Here is an 18077-nt window from a genome sequence, read left to right on the forward strand (position 1 = left end):
CGGTAAGACTGTGGAAGTAGTCATGTCAAGAAGTAACAAAGGCATGGATAAGGATTTCAGCAGTAGATGAGCTGAGGCAAGGGTGGAGACGGGTGATGTTACGGAGGTGGAAATAGGCGGTTTTAGTTATGCTGCGGATATGTGGTCGGAAGCTCATTTCAGGGTCAAATATGACACCAAGGTTGCGAACAGTCTAGTTTAGCCTCAGATAGATGCTGGGGTGAGGGATGGAGTCAGTAGTAAGGGAACGCAGTTTGTGGAGGGGACCAAAGACAATGGCTTCGGTCTTCTAAATATCTAATTGGAGAAAATTTCTGCTCATCCAGCACTGGATGTCAGACAAGCAATCTGACAATTGAGAGACTGTGGAGGGGTCGAGAGAAGTGGTGGTGAGGTAGAGCTGGGTGTCAGAATAGAAAATAGAAACCGTGGAATGATTTTAAAGATGTCTTTTCATCTTAAGGTTTGTGTGGTGGTCATGATGCCATCAAAACCCTTCAATTAAGTTTCTGCCATGTTATCACGCCCAAGTATCCATTATTTTCTATTTTGTCGAAAACCAAGATCACAGAAGACGTAGCCACATGTTTCAAGACGAAGGAATACAGTTAGCGGTTAAGCTAAGACAAGGTTTATTGAAAGTACAATACTATTAATGTTGTTTACCTGTAAGGGAGGTAACCAGTCTCTTTATGGTCTGTTGTTCTGCCATGAGCAACAAAACACGGAATGACAAAACTCCGGAACTGCTCCTTGTAATTCCTCAGCAACGAAGTAAGAGCAGCATTGTAGTGATCAGAACTGAAACAGAACAGGGTCATTGGAAAACAACATCTCTCTTCAATGGGTCATTGAAACATAGAAACAATATAAAATAGGTGCAGGAGTAGGCCATTCGGCCCTTCAAGCCTGCACCACCATTCAATATGAACATGCAACTTCAGTATCCCATTCCTGCCTTCTCTCCATACCCCCGATCCCTTTAGCCGTTAGGACCACATCTAACTCCCTCTCAACGAACTGGCCTCAACAACTTTCTGTGGTAGAGAATTCCACAGGTTCACCACTCTCTGGGTGAAGACGTTTCTCCTCATCTCGGTCCTAAATGGCTTACCCCTTATCCTTAGACTGTGACCCCTGGTTCTGGGCTTCCCCAACATTGGGAACATTCTTCCTGCATCTAACCTGTCTAAACCCATCAGAATTTTAAACGTTTCTATGAGGTCCCCTCTCATTCTTCTAAATTCCAGTGAATATAAGCCGAGTCGATCCAGTCTTTCTTCATATGTCAGTCCTTCCATCCCGGGAATCAGTCTGGTGAACCTTAACTACCTGCTGTACCTGCATGCCTACTTTCAATGACTGATGTACCATGACACCCAGGTCTCGTTGCACCTCCCCTTTTACTAATCTGTCACCATTCAGATAATAATCTGCCTTCCTGTTTTTGCCACCAAAGTGGATAACCTCACATTTATCCACATTATACTGCATCTGCCATGCATTTGCCCACTCACCTATCCTGTCCAAGTCACCCTGCAGCCTCTTAGCATCCTCCTCACAGCTCACACTGCCAACCAGCTTACTGTCATCTGCAAACTTGGAGATATTACATTCAATTCCTTCTTCTAAATCATTAATATATATATTGTAAATAGCTGGGGTCCCAGCACTGAACCTTGCGGTACCCCACTAGCCACTGCCTGCCATTCTGAAAAGGACCTGTTTATTCCCACTCTTTGCTTCCTGTCTGCCAACCAATTCTCTATCCACGTCAATACATTACCCCCAATACCATGTGCCTTAATTTTGCAACTAATCTCTTGGATGGGACCTTGTCAAAAGCCTTTTGAAAGTCCAAATACACCACATCCACTGGTTCTCCCTTGTCCACTCTACTAGTTACATCCTCAAGAAATTCTACAAGATTTGTCAAGCATGATTTCCCTTTCATAAATCCATGCTGACTTGGACCGATCCTGTCACTGCTTTCCAAATGCGCTGCTATTACATCTTTAATAATTAATTCCAGCATTTTCCCCACTACCAATGTCAGGCTAACCGGTCTATAATTCTGTTTTCTCTCTCCGTCCTTTTTTAAAAAGTGGGGTTACATTAGCTACCCTCCAATCCATAGGAACTGATCCAGAGTCGATGGAATGTTGTAAAATGACCACCAATGCATCCACTATTTCTAGGGCCACTTCCTTAAGTACTCTAGGATGCAGACTATCAGGCCCTGGGGATTTATCAGCCTTCAATCCTATCAATTTCCCTAACACAATTTCCTGACTAATAAGGATTCCCCTCAGTTCCCCCTTCTCGCTAGACCCTCAGTCTCCTAGTATTTTCGGGAGGTTATTTGTGTCTTCCTTAGTGAAGACAGAACCGAAGTATTTGTTCAATTGGTCTGCCATTTCCTTGTTCCCCATTATGAATTCACCTGATTCTGACTGCAAGGGACCTACATTAGTCTTCACTAATCTTTTTCTCTTCACATATCTATAGAAGCTTTTGCAGTCAGTTTTTATGTTCCCTGCAAGCTTCCTCTCATACTATATTTTCCCCCTCCTAATTAAACCCTTAGTCCTCCTCTGCTGAATTCTAAATTTCTCCCAGTCCTCAGGTTTGTTGCTTTTTCTGGCCAATTTGTATGCCTCTTCCTTGGATTTAACACTATCCCTAATTTCCCTTGTTAGCCGTGGTAGAGCCACCTTCCCAGTTTTATTTTTATGCCAGACAGGGATGTACAATTGTTGTAGTTCATCCATGTGATCCTTAAATGTCTGCCATTGCCTATCTACCGTCAACCTTTTAAGTATCGTTCGGCAGCCTATCCTAGACAATTCACGTCTCATACCATCAAAGTTACCTTTCTTTAAGTTCAGGACCCTAGTCTCTGAATTAACACTGTCACTCTCCATCTTAATGAAGAATTCTACCATATTATGGTCACTATATATAAGGTGGTGATAGACAGATTTTTGAGCAATAAGGGAGTCAAGGGTTATGGGGAATGGGCAGGGAAGTGGAGTTGAGGCCAAGATCAGATCAGCCATGATCTTATTAAATGACGGAGCAGGCTTGAGGGGCCGCATGGCCTATTCCTGCTCCTATTTCTTATGTTCTTAATCTTGGGGTATAACTTAGGTGGTGTCAAAGGCTACAGATTTTTTCTAAGTGCACACATATGGAGATAACCACATAATGTGCAAGGCAATACATTTTTGGTTATGCACTTGAAGTAGAAAAAATGTCTAGAAAATATATAACAGCAAAGAAAAAAAAATACAAGTCAACTTAAATTGTGATTACAAAATATTATCTTTGCTACCTTATTAAAGTTTTAATAAATGAAGTACATGGGAGTAATAGTTATTTTTAATTTTTAATGAATAGTTCTTTTGTTATGGAAATTGCTTATAAAAATAGTCACAAACCGAAGATATAAAAACAAGTTTGATATGAACAATACAACATTGAACAGAATAAATAGGGACGTGTTTACCCAGAATACAGTATAAAATAGTAGCTGTTGGACAGTGTCCTCAAATACATTACAGCCCCAATATTCCTCCCCTTTCTTGCCCTGGTGCAGGAGTGGTAGAAGGTGTCTGAAGCGTGCTCCGTGTGCCCACGGTGCCATAGGCTTGGATTAGGTGGCTCAGGATATTAATGTGGCTCAGTTGCAGCACCCCCCCAGCACAGGCCTGGTCCTTGGCAGCTGCTTGCACTGGGAATTGGGCCGAACCAGAGGTGCAGCAGCAGGCCGGGGTGTCAGAGGGCCGTCGGACCATCGAGCTGCACAACCAATCGTGTCGCAGGGGATGCAGAAGATCTGCGACTTGTATCCGCAACCAACCCTGCTGAAGGTGCATTAGTGCTTCTCCTTTTCAGGGCCTATGGCTCCAGTCAATCACGAAGTCTTGGGATCCCTCCCTCGGGCTTGCCTTTTCCATTCTTCAAGTTGAGGCTGGCATTGATTGCCGCTTGGTGTTTGAACCCAAGAGCCTGTATAGCAGAATCTCATGGGAGTATCCTACCCTGTCTATGGCCTTGCACTACAGGTGCAAGTTATAGGGGGAGAAATTAGGCCGTGCGTCATTTTGGGACGGTAACCCAGGTGGAGTGGTAATTTTAGCGCCTTGAAATTAGTCAGATTCGGTCGAAGAGCTGACAGGGGCACTAAATCAGCCATTGCACACTGCAGCTGGGAGGCGATAACGAAAGTTTGGTTGGTAAATTTGGCGGACCCATTGCGTATGCGCTGAACTCCGATTCAGATCCTGAGAAAAGCCGAGTCTTAAAGGCACGGCATAGTAATGCACCCATTACAGTTTTCAAAATCACTTTTTCTCAAGCTGAACTCTTATTACGGTCTGCTGCTGCAAACTGGGAGGCTCATGCACCGTGCTGCCTATAAACGTTGCACTGACTGTGACCTCCGAGGTAAGCACGTCCTCGTCCCTTTCAGTAGCCGCCAGTTAACGACTCTGCAAACCTGGCCCCACTGTTTTTCCAGATGTTGTTCCTGGCGGGCGCTCGATGAGGTGGCCGCACCGAATTTACCGCCCGGGGCGCAAGCGTGGGCGATACACCAGGACTGAGGTCAGGATCGGAGCGATCGGCAGCAGCCTGGCGCTAGAGGTTTGTGCTCCCGGTGAGCCACCAATTAATTTTCGGTCGGGGTGTTAAAAGCTGCGCTCCCGGTCAGTAACCTCTTATGCTCCCATTAACGCCCCCTCTGGCCACTAACTGAGGCATTAGAAAACTCCACATTCGGACACAGAGCTGCGCTCACCATCAAAAGAAAAAAGACTTACATTTCTATAGCGCGTTTCACGACTACCTGGAAAAATGTCCCAAAGCAGTCACTTGTAATGTGGGAAACGCGGCAGCCAATTTACGCACAGCAAGCTCCCACAAACAGCAGTGTGATAATCTGTTATTAGTGATGTTGATTGAGGGATAAATATTGACCAGGACACCGGGGTTAACTCCCCTGCTCTTCTTCGAAATAGTGCCCTGGGATCTTTTATGTCCACCTGAGAGAGCAGATGGAGCCTTGGTTGAACGTCTCATCCGAAAGACGGCACCTCCGATAGTGCGGCACTCCCTCAGTACTGCTCCTCCAACAGTGCAGCGCTCTCTCAGTACTGCCCCTCCGACAGTGCAGCGCTCCCTCAGTACTGCCCCTCCAACAGTGCAGCGCTCGCTCAGTACTGCCTCTCCGACAGTGCAGCGCTCTCTCAGTACTGCTCCTCCAACAGTGCAGCGCTCTTTCAGTACTGCCCCTCTGACAGTGCAGCGCTCTCTCAGTACTGCCCCTCCGACAGTGCAGCGCTCCCTCAGTACTGCCCCTCTGACAGTGCAGCGCTCTCTCAGTACTGCCCCTCCGACAGTGCAGCGCTCTCTCAGTACTGCCCCTCCGACAGTGCAGCGTTCTCTCAGTACTGCCCTCCGACAGTGCAGCGCTCTCTCAGTACTGCCCCTCCGACAGTGCAGCGCTCTCTCAGTACTGCCCTCCGACAGTGCAGCGTTCTCTCAGTACTGCCCTCCGACAGTGCAGCGTTCTCTCAGTACTGCCCTCCGACAGTGCAGCGCTCTCTCAGTACTGCCCTCCGACAGTGCAGCGTTCTCTCAGTACTGCCCCTCCGACAGTGCAGCGCTCTCTCAGTACTGCCCCTCCAACAGTGCAGCACTCTCTCAGTACTGCCCCTCCAACAGTGCAGCACTCTCTCAGTACTGCCCCTCTAGTGTCAGCCTAGATTTATGTGCTCAAGTCCCTGGAGTGGGACTTAAACCCACAACCTGCTGACCTAGAGGCGAGGATGCTACCCACTGAGCCACAGCTGACATCAGTGCACGCTGGACGTGCATGTACAAGCACCCCATATGTTTCTGTCCATGTAACAAATGAACCAATTATCACGAGCGGGGGCACGTCTGAATTCCTGGTCCGAGCTCTCAATGGCCAAAGCTTGGTCTGGATTACAAAATTCATAAAATTACCCCTCATTGCCCGGAGTGACCAAGACTGAGCGGCAAATGCTGTTTTACTTACTCAGGAGTGATGTCTGCTGGATTGAGAGGTTCAAGCGTAATGCTGGCTCTTTTACTCTCTTTAACTGACTGGTCCATTACATCTTTTGGTTTTGGATGTGTTTTGTTTTTAGCCTGCGGATCAAACCAAAGGATGTCAAGAACACAGCAAATGGAACCGTACAAGCAACTTTCTCCCGACTCGTTCGTCTCCCATTGAGTGGAATGATTGTTATTCAAACTGATGAGGATAATAGAGACCATGCAACTTTTGTACGAAGAATTAAATAACCTAAAATATAAACTTTTTAACTCTTTCTATTCTTTTTCTGACAATTTTCTCTCCTCCCTTCACTGCCTCCTTTCCCAAAATCATTGAATCCTCGCAAGTGCTCCACTGGTATCAGCTGTACTCAGTACTTCATAGATACGAATAGCACAGAAGGAGGCCATTCGGCCCACCATGCCTGTGCTGCCTCTTTGAAAGAGAAGTCATGATTAGTCCCACATCCCTGCTTATTGTCCGTAACCCTTTAAGTTCCTCCCGTCCAACTCCCTTTTAAAATTAATTACGGAACCAGCTTCTACCACCATTTCAGGTCGAGCATTCCAGATCCCAAAAAATCTCCGAGTGAAAACATTTCTCCTCATCTCCCCTCTAGATCTTTTTGCAATAATTTTGTCAGTACTTCAACCATGCCTGTTTTTTTATATGTGGGCAGACAATGAATGTTCAGTTGTAGAGGGCTTCACATATAAACATCAATTTGAGGCACTGAGGCTGGAGGGGGCAGTAGCACTGAGGGGTGGGTGGGGTAGTGAGGGGGAGGGGGTAGTGAGGGATGTGGGCGGAGTGAGGGGGGAGTGAGGGAGGAGGGGGAGTGAGGGAGGAGGGGGAGAGAGGGGTGGGGAGGGAGTGAGGGGTGGGGGGGAAGAGTGAGAGGTGGGGGGGAGAGTGAGGGGTGGGGGGGAGAGTGAGGGGGAGGGGGGAATAAGGGGGAGGGGGGAATGAGGGGGAGGGGGGGAATGAGGAGGAGGGGGGAATGAGGGGGAGGGGGGAAGTGAGGGGGAGGGGGGAGTGAGGGGGAGGGAGGAGTGAGGGGGAGGGGGGAGTGAGGGGGAATGGGGAGTGAGGGGTGGAGGGGAGTGAGGGGTGGAGGGGAGTGGGGTGGACGGGAGGGGGCAGTAAGGGGTGGACGGGAGGGGGGAGTGAGGGGTGGAGGGGAGTGGGGGGTGGAGGGGAGTGGGGTGGACGGGAGGGGGCAGTAAGGGGTGGACGGGAGGGGGGAGTGAGGGGTGGACGGGAGGGGGGAGTGAGGGGTGGAGGGGGTGAGGGGTGGAGGGGGTGAGGGAGGAGTGAGGGGGAGGGGAGGGGTGGAGTGGCGGTGGAGTGGAGAGGGGAGTGGAGTGGGGGCTGGAGTGGGGAGTGAGGGGAGAGTGAGGGGAGAGTGAGGGGAGAGTGAGGGGGGAGTGAGGGGGGAGTGAGAGGTGGAGGGGAGGGGGGAGTGAGGGGTGGAGGGGAGGGGGTAGTGAGGGGTGGAGGGGAGGGGGGAGTGAGGGGTGGGGGAGGAGTGAGGGGTGAAGGGGGGAGTGAGGGGTGAAGGGGGGAGTGAGGGATGGAGGGGGGAGTGAGGGGTGGAGGGGGGAGTGAGGGGTGAAGGGAGGAGCTTTTGGACAACACTACGTTTAATTTTACTATTCAATATCAATGGCAGTGTGCAGTAACAACTTTATTACCAAGACACCTTCAGTGATCAGTGCATCCATTCACATATTGATAAGTGAGGGGGTCAGATTTTTCTTTGTGGATAATCAGGTAGGGAGCATCGCCTGCCTGTAAAAGAACCTGCCTGCTTATTTTCCATTGAACTTTATTAAGATCAGGCAGGCGCGTGCCTTCCTCCCACCAACTTTGCTCTCTGTATTCAGCTAGGAGATACTTTACAACTAGGTGGTACAGACAAGTCTACTCCACAGCCTGCGCACGGTAACTGATAGAGAGCAGTCAGTCTGAGGGGTGACAGTGAACCAGTCGTGTTTGGTTTACTATACCGTCAGGACCACTCAACTGAATCACTGCTCTGCAACGTAATGTTGAGTTTGATCACCGCCTGCTCTAATGTGTAATGAATGACTGTGGGGAGAGATGGTGTTCAAAGCTGTCGTCGCCTTTTGAAGCTGTAAATATTCATATACACTACTGCTATTATAATGTGTCCTCAGAATGAGTGCCAGATGCACATCACTTGCAGCAGATTTTCAGTTTCTGCCTTTCCTGCTCTACTTTCTAGTCACTTGTGGCCCCCTCTCCTTATTCTGCACAACTCTTTTGCTTTGCAAAATTCGAATTCTGAACCCAGGTGATCCCAGCACGCTGTTTCCGAGGTAATCATAGATCATAGAATAGGACAGCACAGAAGGAGGCCATTCGGCCCATCGAGCGTGCACCGGATCTTTCGAAGGGCAATCCCGTTGGTCCCATTGACGCGCATTCATCCCATTTGTAGTTGAGAATTGCAATGGGCGTCTTACACCTAGCGTAGGATCCCTATTTGCATATTTAAACAGCCTCCTGCCTGAGATGTTTACAGGAAGAGGAGAACCGATGGAGGAATGCTAGGCAAGGCAGGCAGCACCAGAGATGATGTGTGCCCATCAGCGGGTACCCTTATACCCATATCTACAGACAGCAATGTACATACATCACTTTGACGTAGGTTTAGTGCACAGGGAAGCTCCAATTCCCAAAAGAGACTACAGAAGCTGACTTGCTGTCAAGGCAGACTAATCGCGATGCTGTGTGGATCTTTGACAGAACCCCAGTCACAGTAGGTCACACTTTAAGTCACACGTCATGAAAAAAGGAATGCCAAGGTGATTGACAGCTGGCACATTGGTGGCATCTGCCACCGACTATATCTGCAGGCCCTGGCACGTCTACTTGGAAAGGACCCTGGGAACTGTATATCTAAGCTGTGGGTCAGCAGAGAACCAGATGCAGAACTGTGACATCTGCGGCAACAACACCTGCAGCTATACGCAGCATAGGGCTGTCACTGTCAGCTGTGACCTCAACTCAGCATCACCTTATTCCGGGCACGCTGCAACAATGGTAAATACGACTAACCTCCTTATAATTACCTCCCACCTCGCCAGTTGGCTGGGTGCTGGGCTGCTCTGTCACTTGCCTGCAGACTTGGACCTGGCCATCACATTCCCCTTCACTTCACTTTGGCCCATCACTCTTAACCTGTCCACCTTCAGCTTTGGCAAAGGCTGACACTGTATTGAAGTGCCTTTTGGACCTTTCCAAAGATAGCAAGTCTTTTTGTTCATCTATTCTGCCACTTAACTTTAATTGTCTGCATCCCTTCAAATTTCATCTACACTGCAAGTTGCAGTAATAGGTTACAGTTCCTGGAGCTGGGAATAACTATAATGAGCAGACCGCAGGAAATTGCACGCATTCACCTACTTTACTTCGGGTGAGTTAAGTACTCATTTCTAACTGCTCGGGAGTAGACTGCACCCTAGTTAAAATCGACTGTAATGTTTCCTGTACCTCTCAATCACTTCTTTCGCTTAAAAAACTTCAGTTTCCTCTTAAATATGTTGACACTAGGAAGATATGAACATGAATAGACTTACTTGGTCTATCATACTTGCTCACCACTTTTGTTAGCCATAGCATTTCCATCTTTTTATTCCCAATTGAGCCTCTCCTGCAGGCATTAAATTCTGTGCTTCCATGGTGCCAGTGAGGGACTGTGTTTTTCGAGAACACGAGTTGGAGAATTGGGTTACACTGAAGTAGCCCTATCTGCTACCCATGCGCTCTTCAGACAAAGCTTCCCCGCTACTGAGTTTGGGATTGTGGTATTTATCCTCATATCTCTTAATACCGCTACTAACGATACTATCCACTACCCAGTTAGAGCTCTGCACAATTGGTTCCACATATTCAGCATCCTCTGTGAAGTGATTAAATCTGAACCGTCTGTTCACCTTCTCTCTTCTGAGCTTGAGTTTACGATTATTTATGATGCACTCCAAAAAGTGCCCACTATTCGGTCTCTTCCTACCTTGTGACTCATCTCCTGTAAATGTGTTAGAATCTAAATATGGATCATCAGTGGAGTTCCTCTTGTCCACTAGCTCTGTTAATTCCTCAAAGAAGTCCAATAGATTAATCAGACACAACCTTCCCGTCATCATAGGCGGTCCCTCGAACAAGGATGACTTGCTTCCACGAGAGTTCACAGATGTTTCAATGAAGGACCCCATGTTCCAGTCCTGAACTCCTGTGCGTGGATTTTTTTAACGTGGGGTGACCGTTGCACACCAGCCACCACACGGGCTTGACAGAGCTAGGCCTTTATCCAGTGGCAAGGGTTAACCAGGACGATTGGAGACCTGCTCTGCTGCATGGACTTAGTGCGGCACATATCGCAGTGTGGGCTGGGCCCGTGCTGCCCCTGGGCCCTCGGCTCTTCTGGGCCCCGAACCCTCATTCGCCGCACCTTCGCCCACAGTGTTCCAGGGCCCGGCGCTCCAGCTCTATTTATAGCCCCGACCTGCGGTGGTGTTCTCACACAGGTCGGGGCGACCCATGATGTTAATAAACCTATGCTGTCATAAGGCTATGCTGACTCTGGCATTACATATATTTCTAGCTCATTAATTATTCCCTGCTTCAAAATGCAGTCTATAATATTTTATATATTGCATCTCTAAGAAAAGCCTGAGCCGTTCTGGTCACAGGTTACATTCCCGCCAATATTTGTTACATTATAATTGGATTAAGTATTATTAATTATTTTTTAAAGTGTCTTTTCCTGCTTGGACTATTTTATCCATTCCATAATTTGTGTTTTGTTGTACCAGTGGTTCCCTGCTCTGTTGCACACACACTTCACACACTGAAGACTGTTGCCTGCTGATTTCAATTAGCAGGCAGCAGTCAAGATTATCTTCACATGCAATGTTCCTCCAGTCACTTATGTTTAACTTTTCCAATAAGAATAAAACACTAAGGATTAAATATTCAGAGCAGTTTTGTAATCTTCTGAGGTGAGCTGCCACAGCTAAAATTCATCACTATACTTAGTGTCAGCTGTGACTCAGTGGGTAGCCTCTGAATAAGTGCTACTCAGTGGGTAGCAAGTCATCCTCGATTCGAGGAACTGCCTATGATGATATGAGCCTCTGAGTCAGAAGGTTGTGGGTTTAAGGCCTACTCTAGATTCTTCAGCACATAAATCTAGGGTGACACTCCAGTGCAGTGCTGAGGGAGAGCTGCACTGTCGGAGGTGCCGTCTTTCAGATGAGACGTTAAACCGAGACCCTGTTTGCTCTCTCAGGTGGATGCAAAAGATCCCATGGCACTATTTCAAAGAAGAGCGGGGGAGTTATCCCTGGTGTCCTGGCCAATATTTATCCCTCAATCAACATAACAAAAAAACAGATTATTTGGTCATTATCACATTGCTGTTTGTGGGAGTTGGCTGCCGTGTTTCCCATATTACAACAGTGACTACACTCCAAAAGTACTTTATTGGCTGTAAAGTGCTTTGAGACGCCCGGTGGTCATGAAAGGTGCTATATAAATGTAAGTCTTTCTTTCTTTTTAGCTAGAAAAGAATAAGTGAAATGTAATTATAAAAACGAGTAGTCTAAATATTCTTACTAATGCATCCAGCTTTGTTGTTAGGATAGGCTCAAGTTCCTGTTTCTCCAAAATCTTCCTCGTTTCTTCAACACAGCTCAACATTTGGACAGCTTTCTCTTGGACCAGCAGATCCGCCAGCATGGGTTTGAACATCAAGTGCACCTTACACCTCTACAGTTCAGACAGAAAGGGGAACACTTTCAGAAGGAAACAAAAACATGCATGATAAATAAATCGTGACATTCATTGATAAGGAAAAACAGTCCAATGACTGGCAGCATTTCTTTCAAACTTGAAAGAAAAGCTCCTCATAATATGTAAACTTTTGAAAAGAAACTGAAGACAAGGATATTTGAAACTGGGGCTAAAATTAATCGTTTAAAAGAACAAAAGATAAGATACCACTTTCTCACCATGATTGACAACATGTTAACAGAACCACATGCTCAGAATTTTTATGTTTAAAGCTGACATTTATGTAGTTTGCTTCGCAGACCATTTGCTATGCAGGAGAACAGGTAAACGCTTACCTGAAGCAGCAGTCACTAATTATTAATCAGCAGTAAATTATCTCACTCAGTGATACAGTTGCAACTGCTTTTTAATGTAAGAGATGACAGATGGGAACGTGTTGCCCTTGGGTCAACCAATGCCCGCACTGAACACTCCAACGTCAATTTCGCAAGGCTGTGTCCTGCGCCTCAAGGAGCCTGAGTAACGTTCAAATTCATATTGGCCTGGGATGATTTTTGGGCTTTCGGTATATGCTAGCGAGGGGCCTAATGCCTGTTTCTGGACGCACCCTCCACCACCAACCCCCGCCCCACCCCCTCATGGAAATTGGGTTGCCGTGAGCGGAGAAATTCATCTGCTGCTCCAGATATGAGGTACGGAGTATTTCAACTCTGTTCCATGACTTAACCTAAATCTAACTTGAGAAAAACAGCTTTATCGTGTACCACTGTGAACATTTCCACTTCCTAGACCAGTTATCCTCATAGGCATCCGGGGTAAGAGTGCAAATTTAAATTAATTTGTGAATTGTGGGTCCCATCGCTCTGGAGTGAATTCAGATCCAGGTCCCAGAAGTGAGAAGATAGCGTTAAAAGCCACTGCGCCCCCTAGTTCTCCAGAGAAATGCTAATTTTGAATCTCCAGTGATGACTGTATTCAAATGCCAATATCTACAGATCTATGCACATAGAACCACAACAGCAACATGCACTTAAATAGCACTTATAATATAGAAAACATCCCGAGGGCCTGCTTAGAGGTGCAACAAACACACTGAACCAAAGAAGGAAAGATTAGGAGGGGTGGACCAAAACTTCGTCAAAATGGTGGGTTTTAACGAGGGTCTTAAAGGAGGGGGAGATGGAGAGGCGCAGGAAGCTCCAGAATGTGGGGCTTAGACGGCTGAAGGCACGGCCGCTAATGGTGGAGTGAAGGGAGGGAAGGAAGAATACACAAGGGTCAGAGCAACAGAGAGTTCGGGGAAGGAGATGGTGGATGTTGTAGGGCCGGAACAGGTTAGAGATAGGGAGGGGCAAGGCCAAGAAGAGGTTTAAACACAAGGGTGAGAATTTAAAATATTAAACTTTGGATTAGGAGCCAATGTAGGTCAGAGGGCGCAGGGGTGATGGGTGAGCAGGAGTGAGTGCGGCATAGGATACGGGAGCAGAGTTTGGTATCAGTTTTTGGAAGGTAGAAATTGGAAGGCTGGCCAGGGGATCAAGAATAGTCAAGCCTGGAGGTGACAAAGATGTGGATGAGCAGCAGATGGAGTCAGAAGCACAAAGCAAATTTGAATAGGACGCCGTGATTGCAAACAGTTTGGTTCAGCCTGAGACAGTGGCCTCTATGGTGCGAACAATAAGGGCTCAAAGCTAGAGTAAGAAAGGGATAGCGGGTAGGTTTGGCTTGGTGGAGAACCAGAAGGTGCAGGATAAAGAAAAGCAGCTGAACGATAGTCTCTCTATCAGTGACGATGAGATTGATAAGCTCCTTCCACTTGCTGTTTGAGGTGAGGGATGAGGGGATTGAGGAGGAGATACAGAAAAAGAGTTGGGCGTTATCTTTACCCTTCCAATGATCTTGGTTTACAGGGAAAATAAATTGCAAGCTTCCCATCACTATTTCCATTGCTTTTTGGTTCAGCAAGTGATCAGTTTACTTTCGGTTACATGAAAACTCTGGACAAACTCTGACCTGTCCTGGCTTTACAGTTCCAACAGCAGGCACAATAGTTAAATCAGAATATTCCGGAATGACAAATTCAAATGATGTTGGTCCCACAGGAGCAATTTCTCCTGTTCCGATCCTGGGCACCGGATGAGTGAACTCATTCTGGTTGGTGTGCGAGTTCACCACATACAGAGTCACTGTAGCTATATCATGTAATGCAGTAGCAGCAAAGTGAACCACCGAATGGGATAACTTCAGTGGAGGGAAGACACCAATCGCTGTACAGGAAATCTTGAAGTTCCTAAATAATAAAACAAAATGCGTTGATAAAATGTTTATTACTGTTTTGTAATTGCATCAAGCCATAGAATCATAGAAATTTACAGCACGGAAGGAAGCCATTCGGCCCATCATGCCAAGAGCTATCCAGCCTAATCCCAATGACCAGCTCTTGGTCCATAACCCTGTAGGTTACGGCACTTTAAATGCACATTCAAGTATTTTTTTAATGTGGTGAGGCTTTCTGCCTCTACCACTCTTTCAGGCAGTGAGTTCCAGACCCCCATCTGGGTGAAGACATTCCCCCTCAAATCCCTTCTAAACCTCCCCCAAATTACTTTAAATCTATGCCCCCTGGATGTTGACCCTTCTGCCAAGGGAAACAGGTCCTTCCTTTTCACTCTATCCAGGCCCCTCATAATTTTATACACCTCAATCAAGTCTCCCCTCAGCCTCCTCTGTTCCAAAGAAAACAGACCCAGCCTATCCAATCTTTCCTCACAGCCAAAATTCTCCAGTCCAGGTAACTTTCGTAAATCTCCTCTGCACCCTTTCCAGTGCAATCACATTTTTCCTGTAATGTGGTGACCAGAACTGCACGCAGTACTCCAGCTGCGGCCTAACCAGTGTTTTACTCAGTTCAAGCATAACCTCCCTGCTCTTGTACTCCATGCCTCGGCCAATAAAGGCAAGTATTCCATATGCCTTCTTAACCACCTTATCTACCTGGCCTGCTACCTTCAGGGATCTGTGGATCTGCACTCCCAGGTCCCTTTGTTCCACTACACTTTTCAGTGCTATTTAATGTGTATTCCCATGCCTTGTTAGACCTCCCCAAATGCATTACCTCACACAGTTATCTGGATTGAATTCCATTTGCCACTGTTCTGCCCACCTGACCAGTACATTGATATCTTCCTGCAGTCCGCAGCTTTCTTCTTCATTATCAACCACACGGCCTATTTTAGTGTCATCTGCAAACTTTCTAATCATACCCCCATCAGTGATTCATTAAACAGCAAGTATGATGATAGTTATTTCTCTGGTGGCACCTCCTGCCTTTGATTAGCAGTGTTGACAGAGTAATACTGTGCATTCATATTTTTCACATTTGTAAGAGCACCGGACAGTCAATGGCACTGCTTGAATTTCTGTATGCACTGTAGATATTTTGAGTCTGCTTATATAACACTGCTGTAGAAAGGAGAATCTTTTAATACTATCAAGTTCTAATTCCCTCTATTACATTCAATATAGGGAATGCTAGAAGATAAGGCCTGTGTGAAAGGCTAATTTTCAGCATGCGAGCAGGACCAGAAAGGCCAATTAGGTCATAAATCAGATCCGAAGCTAAATGCAAGGCAATTCAATCCACACAGTCTCTGACACAGGCCCAAGAACTCTTGGTTCTTGTAGCATCTCAGCCTAGGAAAAACACTCTGCTGTGCCAATATTCAGTTTTATTCCTGACTCTTAACCCTGTGGATTTTTTCAGCTGAACTTCCTGATTATGCGGCATTTTCATTTCACAAGGCCAAGAGCAGTTACAGGTCACTTCACTTGTTTATTTTAATAACCAACAAAGAAATCTAATCCTTATAAGGTTCAGTCTATTTTGGACATTGCTTCAGAATAAAACAATTGTGGTACATATCACAATAACTGGAATGGTAGCATAGAGGTTATGTTACTAGACCAGTGATCCAGAGCCCTGGACTAATGATCCCACCACGGCAGCTAGGGAATTTAAATTCAGATCATTAAATAAATCTGGAGTAAAAAAGCCTGTGTCAGTAACGGTGACCATGAAACTACCAGATTGTCAGAAAAACCCATCTGGTTCACTAAGGTCCTTTATGGAAGGAAATCTGCTGCCCTTACCCGGTCTGGGCCTATATGTGACTCCAGACCCACAGCAATGTGGGTAACTCTTAACTGCCCTCTGAAATGGCCTAGCAAGTCACTCAGTTAAGGGCAATTAGGGATGGGCAATAAATGCTGGCGATGCCACATCCCGTGAATGAATAAAAAAATCATTTATCATTGGCGGTCAGCGTTGGGGGGAAAACTTTTCCATTTTTAGCAATAAGCACTAACACTGAATACTGTCAGATCAAGTGTAGCAGCGGTTAGATGTAGAGCAAAACTGTGTCAACAATATGTTGAACTGCAAAGTTTTATGGTGTGGACTTCTGCCCACAAGATTGAGACCGACTCAACTCACTTCATTTAGGATCTTTTTATTCAGTATCACTGGATTTGAATTGAGATTTTTTGCTTTTCATTAGTTACATAGCAGCTTTGAAAATATATTTGTACAGAAACCAGGGGGTTTGACCTGTGGATGTAGTAACGGATTATGTTACACAGTGTTAATGGGCCCAAGTTTCGAGCCGCGCCTAGAACGGCGCAGTCCCGACCTGGACACCCGTTTTTCGTGCCACAAAGTGCGCCTAAAAAAACCCTCCGTATTCTCCACCTCCCTGCAGGTCCTCTGGCCCTCGGCGCAGCGCAGCAGGAGCTGTAGGGGGCGGAGCCAGGTCCCTGCGCTGAAAACAGTGCCGGGACCTCTGCAGATGCGCGCTACAGTGGGCACGCATGTGCAGTAGCTCCAGGCGCCCGAAACTGCGTGGGAGGGGCCTGAAGCACGCAGCCCCTAGCCCTGGCCGAATGGCCTCACTGGGGCTGCATGAATAAGGCTCCTCCCACGGCCAGCTCCTGCTTCCTCCCGACCCGACACCGACTCGACTCCCGCTTCCCGCCCCCGGACCAGACACGACACCCGCTCCCCCACCGCCGCCGCCCCCCGCCTCCGGACTGGATCCGACCTGACCTCCCTCCCCCCGACCTGACCTCCCTCTCCCTCCCTCCCCCCAACCCGAACCGAACCGACCTCCCTCCCATCACCCCCCCGACCCGACCCAACACCACCTACCTGTAAATCTGGTGCTGGGGACGGGCCCTGCCCGAAGTCTCGGGCCCGGCCCATTCAGCCTCCCTCCCCCTTCTCCTTCCCCCCACCCCCCCCAATCTCCTTCCCCCCCCAATCTCCTTCCCCCCCCAATCTCCTTCCCCCCCAATCTCCTTTCTCCTCCTTCTCCCCGCCTCCCCCCTTCTCCCCCCTCCCCCTTCTCCCCATCCCTCCCCCTTTTCCCCCATCCCTCCCCCTTCTCCCCCATCCCTCCCCCTTCTCCCCCATCCCTCCCCCTTCTCCCCCATCCCTCCCCCTTCTCCCCCATCCCTCCCCCTTCTCCCCCATCCCTCCCCCTTCTCCCCCATCCCTCCCCTTCTCCCCATCCCTCCCTTTTCCCCATAGAAACATAGAAAATAGGTGCAGGAGTAGGCCATTCGGCCCCTCTAGCCTGCACCGCCATTCAATGAGTTCATGGCTGAACATGCAACTTCAGTACCCCATTCCTGCTTTCTCACCATACCCCTTGATTCCCCTAGTAGTAAGGACTTCATCTAACTCCTTCTTGAATATATTTAGTGAATTGGCCTCAACAACTTTCTGTGGTAGAGAATTCCACAGGTTCACCACTCTCTGGGTGAAGAAATTCCTCCTCATCTCGGTCCTAAATGGCTTCCCCCTTATCCTTAGACTGTGTCCCCTGGTTCTGGACTTCCCCAACATTGGGAACATTCTTCCTGCATCTAACCTGTCTAACCCCGTCAGAATTTTAAACGTTTCTATGAGGTCCCCTCTCATTCGTCTGAACTCCAGTGAATACAAGCCCAGTTGATCCAGTCTTTCTTGATAGGTCAGTCCCGCCATCCCGGGAATCAGTCTGGTGAACCTTCGCTGCACTCCCTCAATAGCAAGAAAGTCCTTCCTCAGGTTAGGAGACCAAAACTGTACACAATACTCCAGGTGTGGCCTCACCAAGGCCCTGTACAATTGTAG

At 47.6% G+C, this 18077-nt stretch overlaps 1 protein-coding gene and 1 long non-coding RNA gene across 5 annotated transcripts in view; one reads left to right on the forward strand and one right to left on the reverse strand.

The window, feature by feature from the left end:
- Positions 1-18077, reverse strand: part of cfap74 (cilia and flagella associated protein 74) — a 224664-nt gene that overhangs the window by 30423 nt on the left and 176164 nt on the right. For all 3 annotated transcript variants that reach the window (XM_070860623.1, XM_070860622.1, XM_070860624.1), the window contains 4 exons: positions 13919-14195; positions 11729-11881; positions 6065-6177; positions 667-801 (listed from right to left, as the gene is read on the reverse strand). In XM_070860623.1, the coding sequence (XP_070716724.1) occupies positions 667-801; positions 6065-6177; positions 11729-11881; positions 13919-14195 (678 nt within the window). The remainder of the gene's footprint in view (positions 1-666; positions 802-6064; positions 6178-11728; positions 11882-13918; positions 14196-18077) is intronic.
- LOC139228985 (uncharacterized) overlaps positions 1-18077 on the forward strand; it is a 51685-nt gene that overhangs the window by 28701 nt on the left and 4907 nt on the right. The window lies entirely within an intron of this gene.

This window comes from Pristiophorus japonicus, chromosome 18, assembly GCF_044704955.1.
Source record: "Pristiophorus japonicus isolate sPriJap1 chromosome 18, sPriJap1.hap1, whole genome shotgun sequence".
NCBI classification, from domain to species: domain Eukaryota; kingdom Metazoa; phylum Chordata; class Chondrichthyes; family Pristiophoridae; genus Pristiophorus; species Pristiophorus japonicus.